Source organism: Rhamphochromis longiceps, linkage group LG9 (assembly GCF_057381845.1).
Source record: "Rhamphochromis longiceps isolate RC_006_pf linkage group LG9, R_longiceps_female_GT1.1, whole genome shotgun sequence".
Lineage (NCBI taxonomy): Eukaryota > Metazoa > Chordata > Actinopteri > Cichliformes > Cichlidae > Rhamphochromis > Rhamphochromis longiceps.
In genome coordinates, this window is record NC_140565.1 from 14,547,046 (window position 1) to 14,569,041 (window position 21,996).

General features: G+C 43.9%; 2 protein-coding genes across 2 annotated transcripts; one reads left to right on the top strand and one right to left on the bottom strand.

Moving 5' to 3' along the window:
* Nucleotides 1-718: 718 nt before the first annotated feature.
* On the top strand, nucleotides 719-2,083 carry LOC146662030 (uncharacterized). The gene is made up of 7 exons (XM_085418416.1): nucleotides 719-938; nucleotides 1,024-1,059; nucleotides 1,114-1,293; nucleotides 1,421-1,531; nucleotides 1,659-1,718; nucleotides 1,807-1,884; nucleotides 1,980-2,083. Exons 1-7 carry the CDS (start codon nucleotides 860-862, stop codon nucleotides 2,081-2,083), a joined length of 648 nt encoding a protein of 215 aa, XP_085274542.1. The 5' UTR covers nucleotides 719-859.
* Nucleotides 2,084-7,936: 5,853 nt separating this feature from the next.
* Nucleotides 7,937-9,178, bottom strand: LOC146662031 (uncharacterized protein F54H12.2-like). Its single transcript, XM_085417877.1, has one exon. The coding sequence runs from the start codon at nucleotides 9,176-9,178 to the stop codon at nucleotides 7,937-7,939; it is 1,242 nt and encodes a 413-aa protein (XP_085274003.1).
* Between the last annotated feature and the right edge of the window lie 12,818 nt (nucleotides 9,179-21,996).

Below are 21,996 nucleotides of genomic sequence, written 5' to 3' on the forward strand. Positions count from 1 at the left end.
TGACATATTCAAATACAGCATATTTACTATGGAAGGCCTCGATCCGGACCTTATGGCCCTACCGGAAATACTCCGGAAGTGTCTAGTCATTTTCAGACCTGATGCGTCATGTTCCCTAAGCATGAGGGGAGGGGTATGGTTGCTGGGGGGAGATCAGAGAGGGTTCCTGAAGCACAGCAGTGATGCAGCAGATGATTCTGTGATGTATAGAGAGACAGAGCGGCAGTTAGTTTTCCACAAACTCATAGTTTGAATTCTGTTTCGATATTATGACAATTTTCTCTGTATTTCTTTTTTTTTACAATAGCGGATGTAATTTTACTTTCTTAAGCTGCACCGGCGTTTGTAATGGGAATAAAGAGTGACTTCCTGTAGAGAACCGTTTCTTTCAATAGTATTTTATTTTCCTATAATACAGACGCAGTAAAAAACCTTTAAGATACACCATAGCTTGTGATGAAAAGAAGAACTTTCTATCCGCTTGTAACCTACAGGCTGCCTACCCCGTATGTGTAAAAATGAATAAATATCCCTTAGTGAATACTACTTTTCCCTTTGAGAGTCCTTTTTACAAGAGACTGAAAAACAAACCATAATAGCCGTGACAGGAGCTCTTGTTTCACACACACACACACACACACACACACACACACACACACACAGAGAGAGACCCGAAGGATGAGAAAAAAAACCCCTCTCTAACTGACAATATTGTCAGGAGAAAGATGCGAAAAAACAGATGCCTCGCTAGACGAGGATAAAATGAGAGAAGAAACGGGAGGGGAGTCAAAAGAGCCGATATCTGCTCAGCCCCTACTGTGAAAGTTCTACCAATCGCGAGGAAGAATCCGTGAATATTATGTCAGCATTCCGTTCAAACAACGCCGCCGATCAGAGTGCCAGGGCCATCTCGCCAGAACTGTTCGTACCTCACCCCGGTAAGCGATTTTTTTTTTCTTTTTTCTTTACGACTTTAAATTATATATCGACAGAGATGTCAATAATTTGATTACTTTCTTTTAGATTTCTACATCAATGATTTCACGCAAGTGGACTACGGTGCGATTAAATAAGTATATATCATTTTTTTCAATGAAACTCTGTTACTTACAGAGGCTATCGATAGCGCGGTGAGTAGCAGCATAAATCCGGCCGTTTTCCGAGGCGATTTAGACGCCATCCTCCCCGCAGAACCTCCGCTGCCGATCGGCGAAAGACCGCGGCGAGAAGACAACGATATTTTCGTCTCCGCAAACCAGGAGAACTGCGGAGAAAAAAGTTTTAAATCCGAAGGTAAACAATATGTTGCATTATCCGCCATTTTGTTGAATAACAGGATGTGACGGAGTAATCCGAGTGTGCTATACCGCCCCTCCCGACCCGGAGCGGATTTTTAAAAGTTTGTTTTATTTCTTGACAGCGGTAATCGAGAATATACAGACCCCGCCGCCGCAGCGAAAAGAAGAAGATGACGTTATTTTCGTCTCCGCATACCAGGAGAACTGCAGGAAAATAGCTTTTAAATCCGAAGGTAAACAATATGTTGCATTATCCGTCATTTTGTTGAATAACAGGATGTTAAGGAGTAATCCGAGTGTGCTATACCGCCCCTCCTGACTTGGAGCGGATTTTTAAAAGTTTGTTTTATTTCACGACAGCCGAGATTGTGGATATACCTATTCAAACCCCCGCTACAGACAATCGGACGGAGGAGCGAGGTAAATAAATGTTTTTCATTCTCAAAAATAGGAAGGAGGAGATTGTTTTCTTAAAACTTTTCTCTCTTCTGTTTTTATTTCTCGACAGAGACCGATACAGAAAATCAGGCGGAGGAGGAACCGTCCAGAGCTCCTCCTCCTCCTCCTCCTCTCAGGAGATTGAGAGGTAATTGACGGGGGATGAATCGACCCGAATAAACTTCTCCGCTCTATAAAAAAATGTATGTTTTAAAAATACATTCTGTCTGTCTTTTCTTACAGGTCGTCAGCTACTTCATAAGAAGAGAATCCTCGGAGACCTCGCTTTCATTCACGCCATAACAGTCCGCGCATATGCATCAATATATCGACACAAGGACCTGTAAAGGGATGCAAAGTAAAAGCATACACATGTAAAAGTCTGTGAATTAAGAAATAAAGAAAATCATGTCGGAAGAACGCAGCATTCCTGACGCTTTGTTGGAAGCCGTGGCAGAAATGAACAGAGACGTTGATCATATAGCCCCACCGATAGAAAACAATATAGCCCCACCACCGATCGACCCCCTACAGCCTTTAGAAAACGCTTTGCAAGCCCTCCTTCAAAACATTGAAAACGAACGGCGTGCCGGTCTACTGAACTTTGATCCTCTGCAACCGTTAGAAAATGCTCTTCAGCTCTACGACCGGCAGAGGGAGGCGCAGCAGCAGGAGGAGCAGGTGCAGCAACAAGTGCAGGAGTAGGAGCAGCAGCCCGCGGAGGAGGAGCGGCCTGCGGAGCATCAACAAGGAGGATCTCGGGTACAGAACGATGCGGTGACTCGCCGCGAATAATTTAATAATTTTGAAATAAGGCGAGTATTTAACATTCCCTCTCCGGATGAAGCGACCGACCTCGCTCAATTTTACCTCGACGTCAGGGATAATTTTGTAGATCTAGCGGATAGGGTCAGACCGGAAGTTAGTCGTAACGATCGGGTTCAACTGGAGATCATCAGCGAGCACGCACGAAATCACGCTGTTTTTAACGTCGACGAAAGCGTTGAAAACATTGTACCGGTTTTTAAGGACCTGTTGGCCAGGCTGATACAATCAAACGGCGCGATCGTGGCGGGCTCTCCCCTAGAAATTGTTGTGCAAGTAATTAGAAATCCTAGAGGCGGCGGTGACCCGCGTAAAATGATTCGCAAATCGTTAGATGATGAAATTCTAGTCAAAAAGCGACGCTGTCTGTACGTGGTAAGAAACAAAAACGATAATCTGTGTTTCGCCATTAACCTGATTCACCTCACCCAACCTCATTTCACAGATAAACAGGCCCTGGAACGCGGCAGAGAGCTGCAACGTTTAGCGGGGCTGAGCGATCGGACCCAGGTAACCCTCACCGACATAGGTAAATTCGAGCAAATACTAAATCGTAAAATCGTCGTGTTTTACCGCCCGCCCGAGGACAGGACTCTTTCGCTAATCGAAACAGACTACCCAAACACGTCTCACCCGCTGTACTTATTCTTATTCCGGCATCACTATTACGGGATAAAAAATCTAAAAACATTTTTAGGAATCCCGTACATTTGCGAGGAGTGTCACCGCGGGTATTATAAAAGAGAGGAACACTTTTGTCAAAACCGCTGCAACCTCTGTTTTGACCCCGCGTGCCCCGCTCACTTTGTGGACTCTGTAATCCTCAAGGGATTTTTTCCTCACAAATTCAGCTCGCGGGATTTTTTCAAGGGATTTTTTCCTCACAAATTCAGCTCGCGGGACCGTTTAAAATACGTGGGTCCGTACCCGCCTCCTTCGGATTACGGGGTAGAACGCATGTCCCTCTCCGAACGGGAGGAGTTTTTGCGTTGGCACGGCGAGGCCTCCCGCGGGGTGTTTAACTTTGAAAAAGAGTCCCTGTATTACTGCCGAAACGACGTTAATATCCTGAGGGAGGCGTGCGTAAAGTTCAGAGACGGGTTTATAGGCGAAACTAAAGTCGACCCTTTCAGCTGCATCACTATAGCTTCAGCCTGCATGAAAGTGTTTCTCACCAATTTCCTACCCGAAAACACTCTGGCCATCCCATCGCCCGACAACTACGGGCGCACGTCCAAAGCCTATTCGCACGCGTCCATTCAGTGGCTGGAGTGGGTAGCTCGCTCTCAGAAAATCCCCATTCAACACGCTCTCACAACCGGAGGGGAGAAAAAAATAGGCCCGTACTTTGTCGACGGATACGCGCTGATTAATGGGGAAAAGTGGGTGTGGGAATTTCTGGGATGCTTTTATCACGGCTGTCCAAAATGCTACAGGCCCGAGGAAATCTGCCCTTTGACCCGCGCTCCTTACGGGGACCTGCACGCCTCTGCCGAGGTGAGGCTCCGGGAGCTGAGAAACGTTTACAGAGTCCGCACGGTCACGCTGTGGGAGCACGAGTGGAGCGAGATGAAAAAATCGAACGAGGAGGTTAAAAATTTTATGCGGAGCTACGAAGCCCCGGAACCTCTGTCTCCTCGCTCGGGACTTTACGGAGGGCGCACTTCGGCCTTGAGGCTGCGTTACAGCGCCTCGCCAGGAGAAAATGTGTATTACGTAGACGTCACATCCCTGTACCCTTACGTCAACGCCCTCATTCATTCATTACCCTCTCCATCACCCGCAAATCATCAGAGAGAATTTTGCAGACCCTCGCAGTTATTTCGGGCTGATCAGAGCCACCGTTTATCCGCCGCGTGGGCTCTATTTCCCCGTTCTACCGTACAAAACCCCCGGAGGTAAATTAATATTCTCCCTCTGTCGCACCTGCGCCGAGACTAATCATCAAAGCGGCCCGTGCCTTCACGACGACGAGGCCAGAGCTCTCACAGGGGTCTGGGTCACCGTCGAGTTTAACAAAGCCTTAGAATTGGGTTACAGAGTGGCTAAAATCACAGAGGTCTGGCACTTTGATCGCCGCAGCAGCGACATCTTTGCCGGTTATATTAACACTTTTCTCAAAGGCAAACAGGAAGCCTCCGGCTATCCTCCGGAAGCTCGCGACGAGGATGAGAGGAGCAAATACGTGGAAGAGTACCGCAGGCATCAGGGCATACGTTTAGACCCGTCAAAAATAGAGGTGAATCCGGCCAAAAGGCAGGTATCAAAATTGTGTCTCAACAGTTTCTGGGGAAAGTTTGCTCAGAGAACCAACCTGACTCAGACCACTCTGGTCAGAAAGCCCAGTCAGTTTTTTAACTACGTCTTTTCAGGCCAGTACGACTTTAAACACGTCTCTTTTTTAAAGACCAAAAAACAGGAAGTGGCGTTAATTCAGTGGAGCTATAACGAGCGGTGCGTGATACCTCCCGGCGCGACCAATAACGTTTTCATCGCCGCTTTCACCACAGCCTACGCCCGTCTAAAACTCTACGAGTATTTAGAAAAATTGCAGCGCAGCGTTCTGTATACCGACACCGACTCTCTGATCTACGTAGTGAAAGAGGGGGAGGAACCTTTAGAGCTGGGCAACTATCTAGGGGATCTCACGGACGAATTAGACGGGGACACCATCCAGGAATTTGTCTCCGCGGGTCCAAAGAGTTACGCCTACCGGACCAGAAACAAAAAGAAACTGGTGGTAAAAATGAAAGGTATAACGCAGACGAGAGAATGTTGCGAGCGGGTCAATTTTGACAGTATGAGCGGGTTGGTGAAAAGTTACCTTTCTGGTATGAAGGAGGCGGAGCTCGAGACCCCTCAGCACGGGATTCAGAGGGATAAGAGAGGCTTTGTGCTCAAAAACAGAACATTTCAGAAAAAGTTTCGCGTGGTTTACGACAAGAGACGTCTCTTTCCAGACGGCACGACTCTGCCTTTCGGGTACTAGTGTGTTTTTTTGTTTTTTGGTTTTTTTGTTGTTGTTTTTTTTTTTCTAAAAAATGGAGGAAACTGATTTTGATCACAGACTGAAAGTGCCTTTTTCCTGTCTCGTTGTGGGGCCTAGCGGGTGTGGGAAAACTCATTTTGTAAAGTGTGTTTTGGAAAACTGTGAACGCGTCATGGATACTGTGCCCGCGAATATTGTGTGGATTTATACTTCTTTTCAACCCATGTACGAGGAGCTTTCAAAGACCAATAAAAACATTAAATTTGTCGAGGGGCTGCCTGATTCTTTCGAAGATTTCCGAGACGTTCTGGTGGTGCTGGATGACGTCATCTTTCAGGCCTCGGATCACCAGGAAGTGGTTAAAATTTTCACTCAATACCGCCACCATAAAAACGTCTCGGTCATGATGCTGACCCAGAACGTTTTCCATCAGGGTAAATACAGCCGCACCATCATCTTAAACTCCAATTATATGGTGTTGTTTAAAAACCCCAGAGACAAGCTGCAGATTGAGATTTTGGCCCATCAGATTTTCCCTTTGCAAAAAACATTTTTCTCAGACAGTTTCAAAGACGCTACCAAGGAGCCCCACGGGTATTTAATCCTCGATCTCACTCCCTCGTGCCCAGAACGCTACAGAGTGCGCGCCGGTCTGCTTCCGGGGCAGTACCCCGTCATTTACCTGCCCAAACCCAAGTAGCCATGTCTCAGCGTATAAAAAGAAACGCAGTCTTACTGCAAGCTCTGTACCACGCGTCGCCGCAGAAACGCAAAGACATTCTCGCTCACAGCTCCCCGGATTTCCTCCAGGCGCTGTGCGAGATAGCTTTAAATCTTTTAAAGGGGAACATACCTCTTTCCGCTTCTCAATACCAAAAACTGAAACGCCAGAAAAAGATCATCAGGCTGCTGGCCGACAAGAAAACGAGCTTAAACCGTAAACGTCAAGTTTTAAAGAAACAAGCGGGTGGGTTTCTTTTCCCTCTGCTGTCTGCAGCCGTACCCATTCTGGGGAACCTGCTGGGAGGAATATTTCAGAAACATTGAGATGTTTAAAAAAATGATTCTCGTTCCCTCTCACGAGTTGAAAAAACTGACCCGACCCACCGAGCCTACCGTCAGAGAAACTGCCAAAGACGATTTGGACGAAAAGATGAAAGCCATACTGGAGGATCCGCGGCTAAATTCGTACGAAAAAGTCAAAAGATACGAGTCTCTGCTGCGGAGATATCTCACACTCTCTAAACAGGGTCGGGACGAGGAGAGTCGGGTGACTTTCCACCTCCCGCCCGAGGAGGCGCAGCAGCAGCAGCAACAAGTGCAGGAGCAGGTGCAGCAGCCCAGGGAGGAGGAGGAGGATGAAATGGTGGAAGAAGTATTAAAATCCTTACCCCCTCGAGACCGCAAAAACGCCCGCTACATTATGCAGAAATTAGCGGAGGGGGGAGGAGGATAGACAAAGAGGGGAGAATTTGTTTACAAGGGGGATGCGGTGCGGGGTTCGCACATGATCGATCTATTTAAAAACCTCTCCCTCTCTTTTAAAAGTAAAAACCAAACGCGACCGAAAGGATGGAACGCGTTTTTAACTACTTTGGTCGAATCAAACATCCCCTCATCCTCCATACATAACCGTCGAGCTCGCGACCAGTACGCGCATCTTAAATCTGTGGAGGAGGAGGGAGTACAGACATCTGCGCGAAGGGGGAGAAAACCTTCTCGGGTCAAAATAACGCTTTCCCCGACCTGGACCTCTATGTAAAACAAACGTGTTTTTGTTTTTTACAAATGAAATAAAAAACGCTGCAACAAACTTTTTTTTTGTTTACGTTTCTTTATTCGATACACGCATCTTTAAACTTTTGTAAGGAGCACGCCCCGTGATGACCTCTGTGAGAGCGAGCGGGGCAGCGTCCTTTCAGAAAGTCAGACACCATGTCATCATTTTTAAACACATCGTTATAGTACAGAGAAAGTATTTTGCCGACGGATAACCCCTGAGCCTTGTGACATAGATTAAAAAATGCAATGTTGCCCGCAAACGACAGACATAGGGTGCTGAAGTTGATGATCGTGATAGAGTATTTTGTCAGAGCGGCCTTCCAGAAACTCTGAGATGATCGAGGGATAGTGGGCAAAGTCGGGAGGGAATCCGTAAGAGTCAAAAAAAGTGGAGGAACCGTCCCTTTCCAGAGTCAGAGCCAGCCAGTGTTCTCCCCTCAAGTGCGAGGGGTGAGTGTTTACTATAAAGTAGGCGGGGGGTTTAAAGTCGCGCCTCAAAAAGGCCAGCTGGTCCGAGGCCCAAACCCCGCAGAAAACGTCTCCCAAGTCGCGATGCAGAATGTGCTCCAGCTGAAGGTTATCCATGTATTTTTTTTTTTTTTTTTTAGTAATAATCCACCAGCACCTGCCTTTTAGAGTCAATCTCCAAAATGGAGTCGTAGCAGGCGTATACTATGAGAGTGGTGGTCTGAGGCAAAGGAACTCTGAATCTCATCTCCAGCCTCAAATTCCCGTTGGAGACGGGAGACAGGGCGTCCGCATCCTCGCTGGGCTCCAGATTAAAGGCAAACAGGGCGTACCCCTCGTTAAATTCCCGGCGGTCGATGCTCAGAGGCAAATCTTTGAGGTGTCTCCCCGTGGCGGAAAACATGTGGTAAAACTCCCTGACCGAATTTCCGCGGTCAAACTGTGGCTGGAAAGCTTTGGCGGGCACCTGCCTGCCGTCCTGACACAACGCCAGATACTCCACGTCGTTGTGTCTAAAGTTGAAAGGCGACAGATCCCTCCTCCCGGTGAAGGCGTTGTGATGAACCATGCCCAGGACCACGTATTTGGGCATGGCTCCCAGAAAGAGATTCTCTTGGTTGCAGATCCTGGAATTTTCAGGGATGGAGTAGGTTTTCACAGAAACGCGCGAAAGAGGATAGAGGGCGTTTCCTTTCATCAGGGCCGCGGCGTGCCCCAGCCTGACGGCCGGCGAGACCGTGACCTTTTTAACGAACAGAGAGGCCGAAGTTATTTTCAGGGCAAACTGCGAATCCCGAGTTCCCATCAGACTGAAGGCGTCGCTGTTGCGTATCAATTTAATTCTCAAATCCACAGAGTTCAGCAGGAGCCTCTCGCAGAAGAAAATATCTGCGTGGAGGGGACCCAGCAGGTCCACTTCTCGCGACTCGGCCGTGAAAACGGCTCTCTGTTTTAACCCTTTGTTCGGCCCGTTGCTTATAACTATAGAATCCATGTCTCCGGCCGTGTCTTTGTAAAACAGACCGGCGCTGAATTGACTCTTTAGAGTGTCTTCTGAAAAGTTGAGCAGCGTCTCGATCATGGCCCTGTAAGGATGGGTGGCGCTGGACTGCGAAATCAAACGATCCCCCAGAATAACGTCGCACTGACTGAAAATTGTATTGAGGGGGTAATTGATGAGCGCTACCCCGGCGTCGGGCGGGATGTCGCTCCCGTCCCTTTCCGTCATTTTCACTCTCAGATGGAGCATGGTGTCGTTCAGATCGAGATACTTTTCCCCGTCTCCGGGGATGAAAAATTCAATGGGTGAGTTGTCGTTCAACGCAGAGAGGGGCTGACATTCTTGATATTTTTTATCCTCTATAGATAGCTGGGTCATGGGAGCCGAAAATAGATCCAGTTCGGCCAGGGTGCATTCGGTAGATTTCTTGTGTAAGAGAGACATTTTTTTTTCTTTCTTCTAAAATATGTCCGAGCTCCGCTGGGGGTTCCTTCTCTTTCCGCCGCCGGTCTTGACTGATTTAGTTTTTACTCCGGCGCTTTTATTTTTAACCCTCTTCCTGCGGGAGAGTACCATCATGCCCCCCGCCCCCTCCTGGCGAGGCTCGGTCAGCTTACCCATCACTCTTTTCACAGCGTCTGTAGCGATGTTGGTAGCGGCCGTTTTCAGGTGAGGTTTAGCTACGGCGAACCCCGTTTTGAAGAGAGGAGACACGAAACGAAACAGCCTGGAGAAGATGGATCCTATCCCTCTGCCGTACATCACGGGGGCTCCTTAAAAACCCGGAAGGGATCCGCCCACCTGACCCTCATAATATCTCACAAAACGGTGAGGGTCCTGTGGGAGACGCGCCGCCATTCTCAAGCCGGTTTAAAGTGCAGCTTGACTATCGTTTTCCCGTAAACAAAATCCACGAATCTGTCGCGGTCCGTTTTAATTTCTACGCGTATGGTTTTAATGTATTTTTTAGATACGCGCAGGTAATGCACCGTGTTGTGTCTGACGCTCACCACGTCTCCGTAATCGCCTTTCATGTTCAGCACACTCAGCAGCGGTGAGTAACTGTCACCGACCGGTTGGTACTGAACGATGTCGGTGTAGAGAAACAGGTTGTATACGCCCGCGCTCATATCGCACGGATAGGGGGTAGAGCGCTTCGTCAGAGTCCACCACTCGTTCGTTTTCAATCCCAGCATGTAAGCCAGAGGAGGGAAGACCTTTATTTTATGGCTCCCGTCTCCTTTGACGTCCAGACGTTTGGTGATGTTGTAGAAAGAGGCCTCGAAGGAGGGGTCGTACTTTTTGATCGCCGGCACCAGGTGATCCAATAGATCTTTAACGCGTCCGTAATGACCTCCCCTGCCGAATTTTAAAATCACCACCGGCTGAGCTTCCTCCTCCGTCGTCCGCATCAGCTCCAAGTAGGAGGCGTCCGGCGGTAGATTGTACCAGGTGCGCGAATAAATAAATTCGCAGAGGCCCACGGTCCATTCTCCGGTCAGCTCGAGGGGTTTGGCCAGATCCACCGTGTAGCAGCCGCTGGTGTTATCTTTAAATAAGTCCTTGCTGGCGTTGGAAGGCAGGGTCACGTAAAACCCATCGGACTCCATGAGAAAATTAAAAGAAATGAGCCGAATGATCCGAGGGGTCTCTTTTTTTATACGCCGACCACTTCCGAGGCTTTCACCCAGCTGTTGAATTTATCCGGCCAGTTTTTCCACTTGACAAAAACCTGTTTTTCGCCTCTGACTGCGCGCCGCTTTAAAATCTTCTCCACATGAAACGCTTTGTCCTCGGTCAGTTTCACTTTCTGCAGCTCGGGCTCATAAAACGATCCTTCGATAGGTTCCCCGTCATAATCTTCTAGCTTATACACGGGTGGCGAGCGCTGAAGGACCCGGATCACAGTAAAGGTTTCGTCCGTGAAACTCTGTTCGTATTTTTTATCAAATACTCCTCTCAATTTGGATATTCTCACCAGATCACCCCTCTTAAATTTCAACTTTATTTTAGGACGGGCGGGGGTCGTTCCGTACAAGTTGCGAAACACTCGATCCGCATTCTCGGGGCGCACCTCGGCAGGTGTCATTTTAATGCTGCTGTGATAACTGCGGTTATAACCTTCTAACAGATCGGGCAACACCTCCAGATAGCGTCTGGTATTGTGCGCGGTGAAATATCTCCACATTCTCGTTTTCAGGGTGCGGTTAAATCTCTCCACCACCGAGGCCTTTAGGTCGCTGGCGGTCGCAAAATGGGAGATGCTGTGATTTTTCATCAGAGCTTGAAAACTCTTGTTGAAAAACTATTTTCCCGCATCGGTCTGTAAATTTTCCGGTATTTCACTCTCTCTCAACACAGACTCGAAAGCTTCAGTCACTTCCGAGCCCGTCTTCTTTTTCAGGGGACGGGCGTAAGCCTTTTTTGAAAATACGTCTATGACGGTCAATAAATAATTAAATCCGTCGTTGTATTCAGACAGGTGTCTCATGTCGCACAGGTCGGCCTGAAGCTGCTTCAGGAGTTTGGTCACAAACACTCTATTTCTCTTAAATCTTACTCGCGCCGGCTTGTGTAGAGTATAGGCGTCCTGCTCGGATAAAAAATCCTGCACCTTGCGGACATCTACTTTTTTACCAGTCTCATCTTCTATAGTCTATCTACCCCTCCGAAACTACCGGGGTGAAGGGGGTCGTAATACACTTTTTTCATCTCTCTTTTCTCAGCCATCTCGTCTTCTGATAAAAAGCCCGTCTGCGTTATAGCGTCGCAGGAGTCGGCTTTTATTATTTTATTCAAAAACCAGAGATGAATGTTTTTTGGGTTTTTTTTGTTTTGTTTTTTTATTTTATTTTATTTTATTTATTTATTTTTTTCGAAACCAGAGGGCTTAACGTGCAGAAAACAGGAATACATTATTCAAAAACCAGAGATGAATGCTTTTTAAATATTTTTTATTCAAAACCAGAGGGTTTAACATGCAAAAAACAGGAATACATTTTTTATTCAAAACCCAGAGACTTATAGAATCAAACAGGAATACAATTAAGATACAAAAACTTTTTTTTTATTCAAAACCAGAGGGTTTAACATGCAAAAAAACAGGAATACATTTTTATTCAAAACCCTGAGATAAAACACACTTATAGAATCAAACAGGAATACAATTACAAAAAATTTTTTTTTTTTTTAAAAAAAAACCTGAGGTAAACATGCTAAAAGGTTGCAAACAAACAGGATACTTTTTTTTAAAAGCAGCATACACGATTAAAAAATGAGGTAGGATTTTAAGAAACAGAATACATGATTAAAAAAAAAAAGCAGCATACGTGTTTTTTCGTTTTGTTTTGTTTTTTTAAAAAATAAAGCAGGAATAAAAAACGAGGTAGTTTTTTTTTTTTTTTTTAAGAAACAGAATACATGATTAAAAAAATAAAATAAAACAACAAGGTTAAATATAGGATACACGCATGCAGGATAAGAATCAGTATCCTTTGTAGCACTCTGTGACCAAGCGCAGCTCCCCAATTTTAACTACATCCTGACCCACCAAATTGTCATAAGCATCGGTGATGGCGTCAAAGACTTTCCTCACCGATTTCAGCTCATGAAGCAGAGTCTCCGCCACCGTTCCGACTTTGACGTCATCAGTCTTGATGTTGCGGGCAATCAGCAGACGTTGAATGGAAGGGACAAAGCGAGGGGTGAGCAGTTTCTTTCTGATGTTGTAATAGTTGTCGGAGTAAAAATCATCCTCCAGGATTTGCAGACACTCGTGTTGTCTCTGGCTCGGATGATCGATCTTACAGCCGTTGCATTCCTCGGTGCGGTACTTGTTGATCACCAAGTTGACCAGATGATTGCTGGTTGAATTGCTGATGAAGCGCCGGTTGCTTCGGATCTGTTACTGTAGACGGTGACGGGGGTGTCGCTGATAATCGACGAGGACCACTCGCTGCTGCTGCCTCCCATGCTAGCGGCCTCGGGAGAGCAGATCTCTTCGCCGTCCAAGTACACAGGAACGCTGCTGGGCTGCAGAATGAAAGGATCCATCTTGTGTCTGTGCCTTAGAAATTGTGACGGACTCCTCCTCTCTGCTTTTATTCTCCTCCCATGCCGCAGACCCTCCCTCCCTCTAAAAACTTTTTTTCTTTTTTTTCCAACAACAGGTGGCGCGCTTCCAGGGGTTTCCCCCCTCCCTTCTCCGGATGCAATTCGTCACGCTTAGGGGATCAAATTACACACTTCCGGGGGGGAGGGGGGAGGTCAAAAGGTCATGATTAGGGTCATCAATCAAATCGGATCAAATTTTGTCATAAGCCGTAGGGAGTATCTCTCTCCCTGTGTTAGGCTGCCTGCAAGTCACAGTGAGCAGAGGAAATGCATCTGCCTCAGCTGTGTTCTTTGTTGTAAGAAAAGGAACTCCTCTTCTTGGAAGAGATCTGATGGAAGCGCTGAATGTCAGCATTGCAGGCAATACTGTTCTACCTCCATATACTGATCCTACTGCTTCTGTGATGTCTATAAACCCATCACCTGCTTCTTGCATCCCTGCTGCCCCAGATATTGGCTGTGTGCGTGCAAAGTAGATATTTCATTTAAGGGAGGAAACACTACGAATATGCAAAAGCATTTGCTCACAAAACACGCGATGACCTTAAATGAATGTCGTGTTTTTAAATCCGCTGCGGACTCGTGAATCTCACCCCAGCAGCAGCGGTAACGTTTGCACATCCTCTCCCGTTAATGCGGCAGGTAAATAATCAACTAACAGTGCATATTATGTTAGCGCGATCTGCCTTATTACAAAACCTGCCATTACTGTGCATTTAGGTGACCATGATGAGAGAGACAGACAGAGTCTGGCTCAGATGCTGGCAGTTCTTGCTGCAGTCTCCTTTCAGGCCAGGATAGACGAATGTCACCAAGCAGTGACTAAGTTTGTGTTAAAAGGCTGCCACAGCAGATGCCCTCGATTTCACTTTGGTAAGTGAATGTGTTTAATTGTAGGCAGGGACATTACTGGATATTCTTGTGTAATTGCTACAGAATAATTTATGTTACACTTTGTTATTGCTACAGGAGAATATTTATTTTATTATTTTACATTTACAATTTTTTTTTTCCTGGGGACCCTGTAACACCCCATTGAAGAACCGTAGGCTGATCTTAAGGTACTCTTAAGATCTCACTGTTGGGTTTGTAAGGCCATGTTACTCCTAAATTTCTATCTTGTTCAAAGAGAAGATATAAAACAAAGTTCTAAGCTAATCGACTTTAGTGTTCTCCTTTTTTAAAAATAAGAATCGATAAAGAATCGAATCGTTAAACAGAATCGAAAATGGAATTGGAATCGTGAAAATCTTATCAATACCCATCCCTACTCCTGTAACAGTAACAAAAGCCAAAGGCTTGAATGCCTTCTTGCTGAGTGATGGAAAGATTTGGAATGCCACTCATCTAGCACGCTGTCGCCCAGTGACTGAAAAGAACGCTGACACTGCTAGGTTGCACCACACTCAGACTGGCTCACCTACTGCCAGAAGACTGCCAGGCGTTAAGTACAAGCCTCGCTGGCACAAAGACTATATTGTACCATAATAGGTTGCTTGGAAAAAGAACATTAGAGAAATGTTATTACTTGTTCTATCTTGAGTGTAAAAAGAACTGATTTTCTGCCACCAATGCACTAAGAAAAAATTGTCATGGAAAAACTGGAATAATAATTTCTTTTCATTTTACGTAGGAGTGCAATATAGTTTCAGGCTTATTAAGCTTTGCTAGTTGTAGTATTCTGATGTTATAACTATTGCGACATTTAAGTTCACAAGTGTATGTGTGACTTGCTAAACAGTGAATTACTTTATTTCTGGTGAACTCTTTTCATAGAGAGATGTTGTGTCCTGTAATGATTGTACCATATTGCACCACTAGAGGGTGGTGTCGTGAAATAAGTCAAGTCAAGTCAAGTCAACTTTATTTGTCAATTCTGCCACATGTACAGGACATACAGAGAATAGAAATTTCGTTACTCTCAAACCCTAGTGATTAAAAAATGCAAATAAAATAATTAAAAAGTAAAAATTTAAATAAATACAATACAATTTTACGTATAACAAAAAAAAAAAGCTATGCAATATACAATATACAATATTCAAGTAAGGAGGCATAGTAGTGCAAATAGGCAAATAGTGCAAATGGAGATTTAGTGGTATGCGGTAAGAGATAGTGTAACAACAAAGTCTTATGAGGTAATGGCAGTCCAATGCTCCACAAAGTGACTGGTAACTGGTGCAGGCCAGTGAGTGAGTCAGAGAGTGTGTGTGTGTGTGTGTGTGTGACAGAGTTCAGTGAGACTGTGGAGGGGAGAGGGGGCAGAATCGGGAGGGAGTTAAGCTTCCTGACAGCCTGATGGATGAAGTGGAGTTGGAATAAAGTGGAGTTGGAAAAGTTTTAGAGTTAGAGTATAGTTAGATGACTAACTGATAACTTGTTGTGTCTCCCTGTTACCTCTACGATGTAAAGTCTATGCTGAATTCATTAAAGAGCACTGTTCCTTTATGAGGACTGGTTTATTACCAGCCACTACTACATAGACCTTAGTGCAGCGTTCGATACTGTTGACCATAATATCCTTTTCAGAGCGACTAGAACATGCTGTAGGTATTACAGGTACTGTGCTGCAGTGGTTTGTATCATATCTATCCAATAGATTTAAATTTGTACATGTAAATGGAGAGTCCTCTTCACACACTAGGGTCAATTACGGTGTTCTACAGGGTTCAGTGCTAGGACCAATTCTGTTTACATTATACATGCTTCCCTTAGGCAGTATCATTAGAAGACAGCATACATTTTCACTGCTATGCAGATGACACCCAGCTCTATCTGTCCATGAAGCCAGATAACACACACCAATTAGCTAAACTGCAGGAATGTCTCAAAGACATAAAGACCTGGATGGCTGCTAACTTTTTGCTTCATAATTCAGATAAAACTGAGGTTATTGTACTCGGCCCTGAAAATCTTAGAAATATGGTATCTAACCAGATTCTTACTCTGGATGGCATTACCTTGGCCTCCAGTAACACTGTGAGGAACCTTGGAGTCATTTTTGACCAGGACACGTCCTTCAACGCACATATTAAACAAATATGTAAGACTGCGTTCTTCCATTTGTGCAACATCTCTAAAATTAGAAATATCCTGTCTCAGAGTGACGTTGAAAAACTAGTTCATGCATTTATTACTTCCAGGCTGGACTACTGCAATTCATTATTATCAGGATGTCCTAAAAACTCACTGAAAAGCCTTCAGCTAATCCAAAATGCTGCAGCAAGAGTCCTGACAGGGACTAGAAAGAGAGAGCATATTTCTCCTGTTTTGGCTTCCCGTCATTGGCTTCCTGTTAAATCCAGAATTGAATTCAAAATGCTGCTCCTCACATGCAAGGTCTTAAATAATCAGGCCCCATCTTATCTTAATGACCTTGTAGTACCATATCACCCTATTAGAGCACTTCGCTCTCGCACTGCAGGCCTACTTGTTGTTCCTAGAGTATTTAAAAGTAGAATGGGAGGCAGAGCCTTCAGTTTTCAGGCCCCTCTTCTGTGGAACCAGCTTCCAGTTTGGATTCGGGAGACAGACACTATCTCTACTTTCAAGATTAGGCTTAAAACTTTCCTTTTTGCTAAAGCATATAGTTAGGGCTGGATCAGGTGACCCTGAATCCTCCCTTAGACTGCTGGGGGATTCCCATGATGCATTGAGTTTTTCCTTTCCAGTCACCTTTCTCACTCACTATGTGTTAATAGACCTCTCTGCATTGAATCATATCTGTTATTAATCTCTGTCTCTCCTCCACAGCATGTCTTTATCCTGTTTTCCTTCTCTCACCCCAACCGGTCGCAGCAGTTGTTAAAAGGGAGTTTTTCCTTCCCACTGTCGCCAAAGTGCTTACTCATAGGGGGTCATATGATTGTTGGGTTTTTCTCTGTATCTACTGTACAATAAAAAGCGTCTTGAGGCGAATTTCGTTGTGATTTGGCGCTATATAAATAAAATTGAATGGAATTACAGTAAGGCGTTATGTGTTACTGCCCATATCTGGTTCTGGGAGGCTGAGGGGGGTGGCGATTTTTTTTATCTGCAGCTCTGAGTGATGAACATTTATTAGAGCATAAAGATAAGGAAGGTAGATATATAACGGTAATGGGTAAGACTGAAGGTACTATGATTTCTCTCTTAAATGGGTGTATTCCCCCAGCAGAGAAGACTATACATAAAATAAAGATCCCTTTTAATAGACAAATAGGCAAGTAGAATAGAAATAGAAACTGAACTGGGGAAAATTAAACAATGCTTTCAGAATTATTATAGAAGACTCTATTCCCAACCCCAGCAGATAACAATACTGATGTCAATACCATCTTGTCAGTACTAAAGTTGCCAAAGTTGCTATTATCTGCAATAACCAAAGAAGAAATGTATTTGGCAATTAAAAGACTAAAGGGAGGGAAAATGGCAGGTTTGGTCCAGAATGGTATACAATAATGCAAGATTGTTTGACTACCACCATGCTAAAAAATGTAATTGGGGAATGGAAAAGAAAATTATCCCTTCTTCATGGAGGGAAGCAATAATCTCCATCATACCAAATCGCCCAATTAGTGTACTGAATATTGATTATAAGTTGTTCACATCCATCATCTCTAAGAGACTAGAAACAATATTACCTGGGTTAATACATAATGATCAAACGGGTTTCATCAAACAGAGACAGGCCCAGGACAACATCAGAAAGGTTTTGCACATAATGAGGCAGGTTGATAAACAAAAACTAGAGACCTTAGTGTTAAGTCTAGATGCAGAGAAGGCATTTGATTCAGTGAGGTGGTCCTTTTTATATAAGGTGCTTGTGAATTTTGTTTTTGGTAAATCTATGATTGATATTATTTCAGGGCTATACAATAAACCAAGAGCTAAAATCAAAATCAATGGAGACCCCACCGAACCATTTATATTGAAGCACGGGACACGACAGGACTGCTGCATTTCACCACTGCTTTTTGCTTTGATTATAGAACCATTAAGACAATGGATCAGGCAGAGACGGGATATAACTGGAGTAACAACGGCAGGAGGGAAATCGAAATTAGCACTATTTGCCGACGACCTACTATTAACTGTATCCTATCCTACACAGGCACTCCCCAAAATCATGGAAATGCTATCTAAGTATGGTTCTTTTTCAGGATACAAGGTTAATGTAAACGAAACACAGACATTAACTTTAAACTATGATCCACCAGTCGAAATTAAGAATAGCTATAAATGTAAATGGGACGCAGATAGCGTAAGGTACATAGGGGTGGTAATACACCCCTATGATTTCACCAAAAATGTTCATTGCCAACTATGCCCTGTTAAATGAATCTATAAAATCTGATATACAACCCTCCAACTAAAAAAAGATAGGGAAGGTCGTGGACTTCCTTGTCTATGAGAATATTACTGTGCAGCTCAGTTAAGACCATTGCTCTGTTGTCTAGATTACACCGTGGGATAGAAAGAAGGTAATCTGACAATTACAGAGGAGTGTTGGAGCCACGCATGCAAGATACAGTGGGCTACCACCGGGTCTAATGTTTGGTGTGAATTTTGCTGGAAAAGCATCATGACAATTTTCATCACCCCTGCTCAGAAAAGGTATCGGGGAACTGGTGACACTTGTTGGAGATGTGGGGGAGATGGAGCCAACCATTTCCATGTCTTTTGGGATTGCAAAAAGTTATTTTTATTTTAGTACTGGTCTCTAATCAATGAACATCTACAAAATGTTTTTTCATTTGTTTTCCTTTTAGCCTTTGAGACAATATTTTTGTGTGACACACCAGTGGATAAATTAATCTCTAATGATAGAAGACTTTTCTAAATCCTACTGGCTGCGAGTATTAAGGCCCTCATGAGGAGATGGCTTAAGCCTGAACCACCAACAATGGAAGATTGGATACATTCTATACAAAAGATCAATGGAAAAATAGATTTTTTTTCTTGAAGCTCAGGGGGATACCTTCTACAGAATATGGTCTAAATGGATGGAATATGTTAAGCCTGTGAGGTGTGAATGAACCATGCCACTTTTTATGTTGATGCACTGATTTAAATACCCATGTCAATAATACGAGCCTAACTTGTAGCCTCGTATTATTCAACTTGTACATGTGTGTATACTTATGTGTTTGTATATGTATGTATTTTTTTCTTATTGTTATTGTTATCCACTTTTTTTTCCTTCTATATTTTTTTTTTTTTTTTACAAATACAAGTTTAATTAAAGCTGCAAGCAGCGTTATGAGGGCCCTCGCACCCCCGGCGCGTCGAGCCACGCCCAACACCTAAAACCAGCACCTCCGATCTGATGTCACATTGATGGAATTCATGCATTTAACCACCAGCTAACATTTCAACTCATTCATTCATGATTAGTTAGTCGTTCCACTAGGTGGCGCTCTAACCATTATGTACAAATGGCATAACAAACATTTCTGAGCTCGAGTCTCATCACGCCTATGAGCTTTGGGAGAGATTGGACATTGTGTCTTTCAGTGACAGCAGATTACTGCTTTTTGGCGCGTGATTGAAACTCTACGTGCCGCCATGACCACCCCGTTTCCCTGAATGTAAAAAGCTTCGCAATTTAACATCACAAAGGTCTTTAGATTCCACACACAGGAGATTGCATCAATCTGATGAAATCCCTTGGAGGAGTTCGTCAAAGAACGGTGCCTGAAAAGAGGGGAAAATGTTGCAAAAATTGCACATTAATTTTAAAATGGCTGACTTCCTGTTGGATTTGGGATATTGCACCAAGAGACTTTTTTGTACATCTTGATATCTCCTATATGCTTACCAGGTTTCAGACTCATACATAAAACACAGAGCAGGGGCTGATATTTTGAAATATTGTAGGGGGCGCTGTGGAGCCATTTCGCGCTATTCAATGAAAATGATCACATGACAACAAAGCCTTCATCACATTGGAGGTGTGTGCCAAATTTCAAGCCTCTATAAACTTTCCAAGCCCCTCAAAAGCCACTTCATCTTTCATGGTGGACCGCGTTGCCATCAGGGTGCGCCGTTCAGTTTAAAGTCACAATTTTTGCACTGAAGCATCACGAGGGACTGATGGTGATATTCACCGCTTTTGAGGTGGCCACGATGAACCTGTGAAAATCAGTACAACAAAATTAAAGCCATGACATTTCCTGTTGCCACTAGGTGGCGCTGTGCGTATTCCAGACAATGGGCACATCAATCTGTTCAGGGAGGGTCTGACATCATGCCTGTAAAATCTGGTACTGATCAGACTGGATTTCATGGAGTTATACTAATTTGTTTCTTCGTGGCGAGATATCAAAGTTCGCCATGCCGCTGGGGTCACACCCTTTCGCGAAAAGTCACAGTTTTCACTGTAACCCAAGACCAACTCCTTAAGGCTTTCCTGGAGAAATTTGAGGCTGCAGATGTCACCCATCACAATACTGTACCCCAAAGTGTAAAACATGACATTTCCTGTTCCCACTAGGTGGCGCTGTCCCTGATGTCAAATATGGCAGTTGAATTATGTTCAGGGGTGGAGCCTTATCATATGTGTTCACTTTGGTCAAGGTCAGAAAATGTATGACAAAATGAGAGGCAATAAGATTTTCATGGCGAGTCATCGAAATTTGCCATGGCGCCACGGCCTCATGGTATTGTGAAAACTCAAAAGCTCTGCAATTTAACATGGCCCAGGTGTGTAGTTGACACTGACCAAAGATGAAGCCTATACGGCCAAATCCCAAGGAGGAGTTCGAAAAAGTTCGAGGCATGGAAATGGCAAAATTAGAACCAAAATGTCACCTTCTCTTCCAAATGGCGGACTTCCTGTTGGGTTTGCGTCAATGGGCCAACAGACTTTTTTGTTCGTCTTGGCATGATACAAATGTGTGCCAAATTTCATACATGTAGCTCAAACGATGTGGTCGTAGGGCTGCATTTAACAAGGCATAGGTGGCGCTGTAGAGCCATTTCCGAGTGCTCATATGTAAAACATTAAAATACAAAATTTCTCACCAAACTTGGCATGTGTGCAAAATTCCATGAGTTTTTGAGCATGTTTAGGCCCTCAAAAAGGCCCTTGTTTTGCCTGAATAATAAGAAGAAGAAGAAGAAGAAACGGAGCAAATACAATAGGGCCTTTGCACTGTCAGTGCTCGGGCCCTAAAAATGTGAAAGCAAAGGTAATGTAGAAAGCCATACTACTGTTATGTTCAACGTGCTTTCTTAATACAAGAGAATGTTAAAAACACAAAATATTTGAGGATCAAGTCAAGAAAATTCTGATTTAAGGGTAGGGGACTGATATTTTATTTACAGCTTCTGATATACAGACATAATTTTTTAAACAGTCTAAATCATGTGAAGTTTCACAAATACTGGAACATAAGAAAAAGTCAAAACACATTTACATCAATTCCAGTGTGATATTCCCCAGGTATGATACTGGTATCAAGTTCCAAGTTGTTGTTTTTTTTTTTTAAGTTTCTCTTAATATTTTATACAAAATGTGTTATGTGTTCTCATTTCAAAGAATAAATTCTAATATTTCTAAAATCAATGGGTTTTAAGATAAAGGGCCTAATGTTCACCCCATACCTACCATTTACTAAAAGTACAGAAAACAGATCAGAATCCTGATATCCTGTCAGCTCAGTCATTGATACTAGCTACTATTTACAATATCTGTGATATTGAACATTAACTGTTGTAAGGCTCTCCACCTTGGCTGATGTATGAAGGAGAAAGCACACACCCACCTGTGACAAGAAACCAAACATGAGATTTCATTACACTTTTTAACACCAAATATGTTTGAGACTCAATAAAAATGACGCATGGAGAAAGTATTTTGTTTTAGCAAAGTCCTCATTTATTGGAAGAAAAATCATTACAGATTCATGTTGACTTTACAACAGTTACACCATATAAAAAGTGGACTTTATCAATCACTCACACAAGCCTTAATCTACCCCACCAACTATGACCAAGCTAATTTTTCCTTGTTTTGTAAAAGTGTAAATGACGAAGAAGTTCACTGAGTTTTATCAAACCTGCCTCTGTGTTAACTTTTAAATAACTTTACATTAAAATGA

Excerpts from the sequence above, each read along its gene's own strand:
- LOC146662030 (XM_085418416.1), top strand. The coding sequence starts at position 860 with ATGTCAGCATTCCGTTCAAACAACGCCGCCGATCAGAGTGCCAGGGCC. Across the intron at positions 1,060-1,113 it reads TTTCACGCAAGTGGACTACG|AGGCTATCGATAGCGCGGTG; the intron begins GTGCGATTAAAT and ends TGTTACTTACAG. Across the intron at positions 1,532-1,658 it reads AATAGCTTTTAAATCCGAAG|CCGAGATTGTGGATATACCT; the intron begins GTAAACAATATG and ends ATTTCACGACAG.
- LOC146662031 (XM_085417877.1), bottom strand. The coding sequence starts at position 9,178 with ATGACCCAGCTATCTATAGAGGATAAAAAATATCAAGAATGTCAGCCC.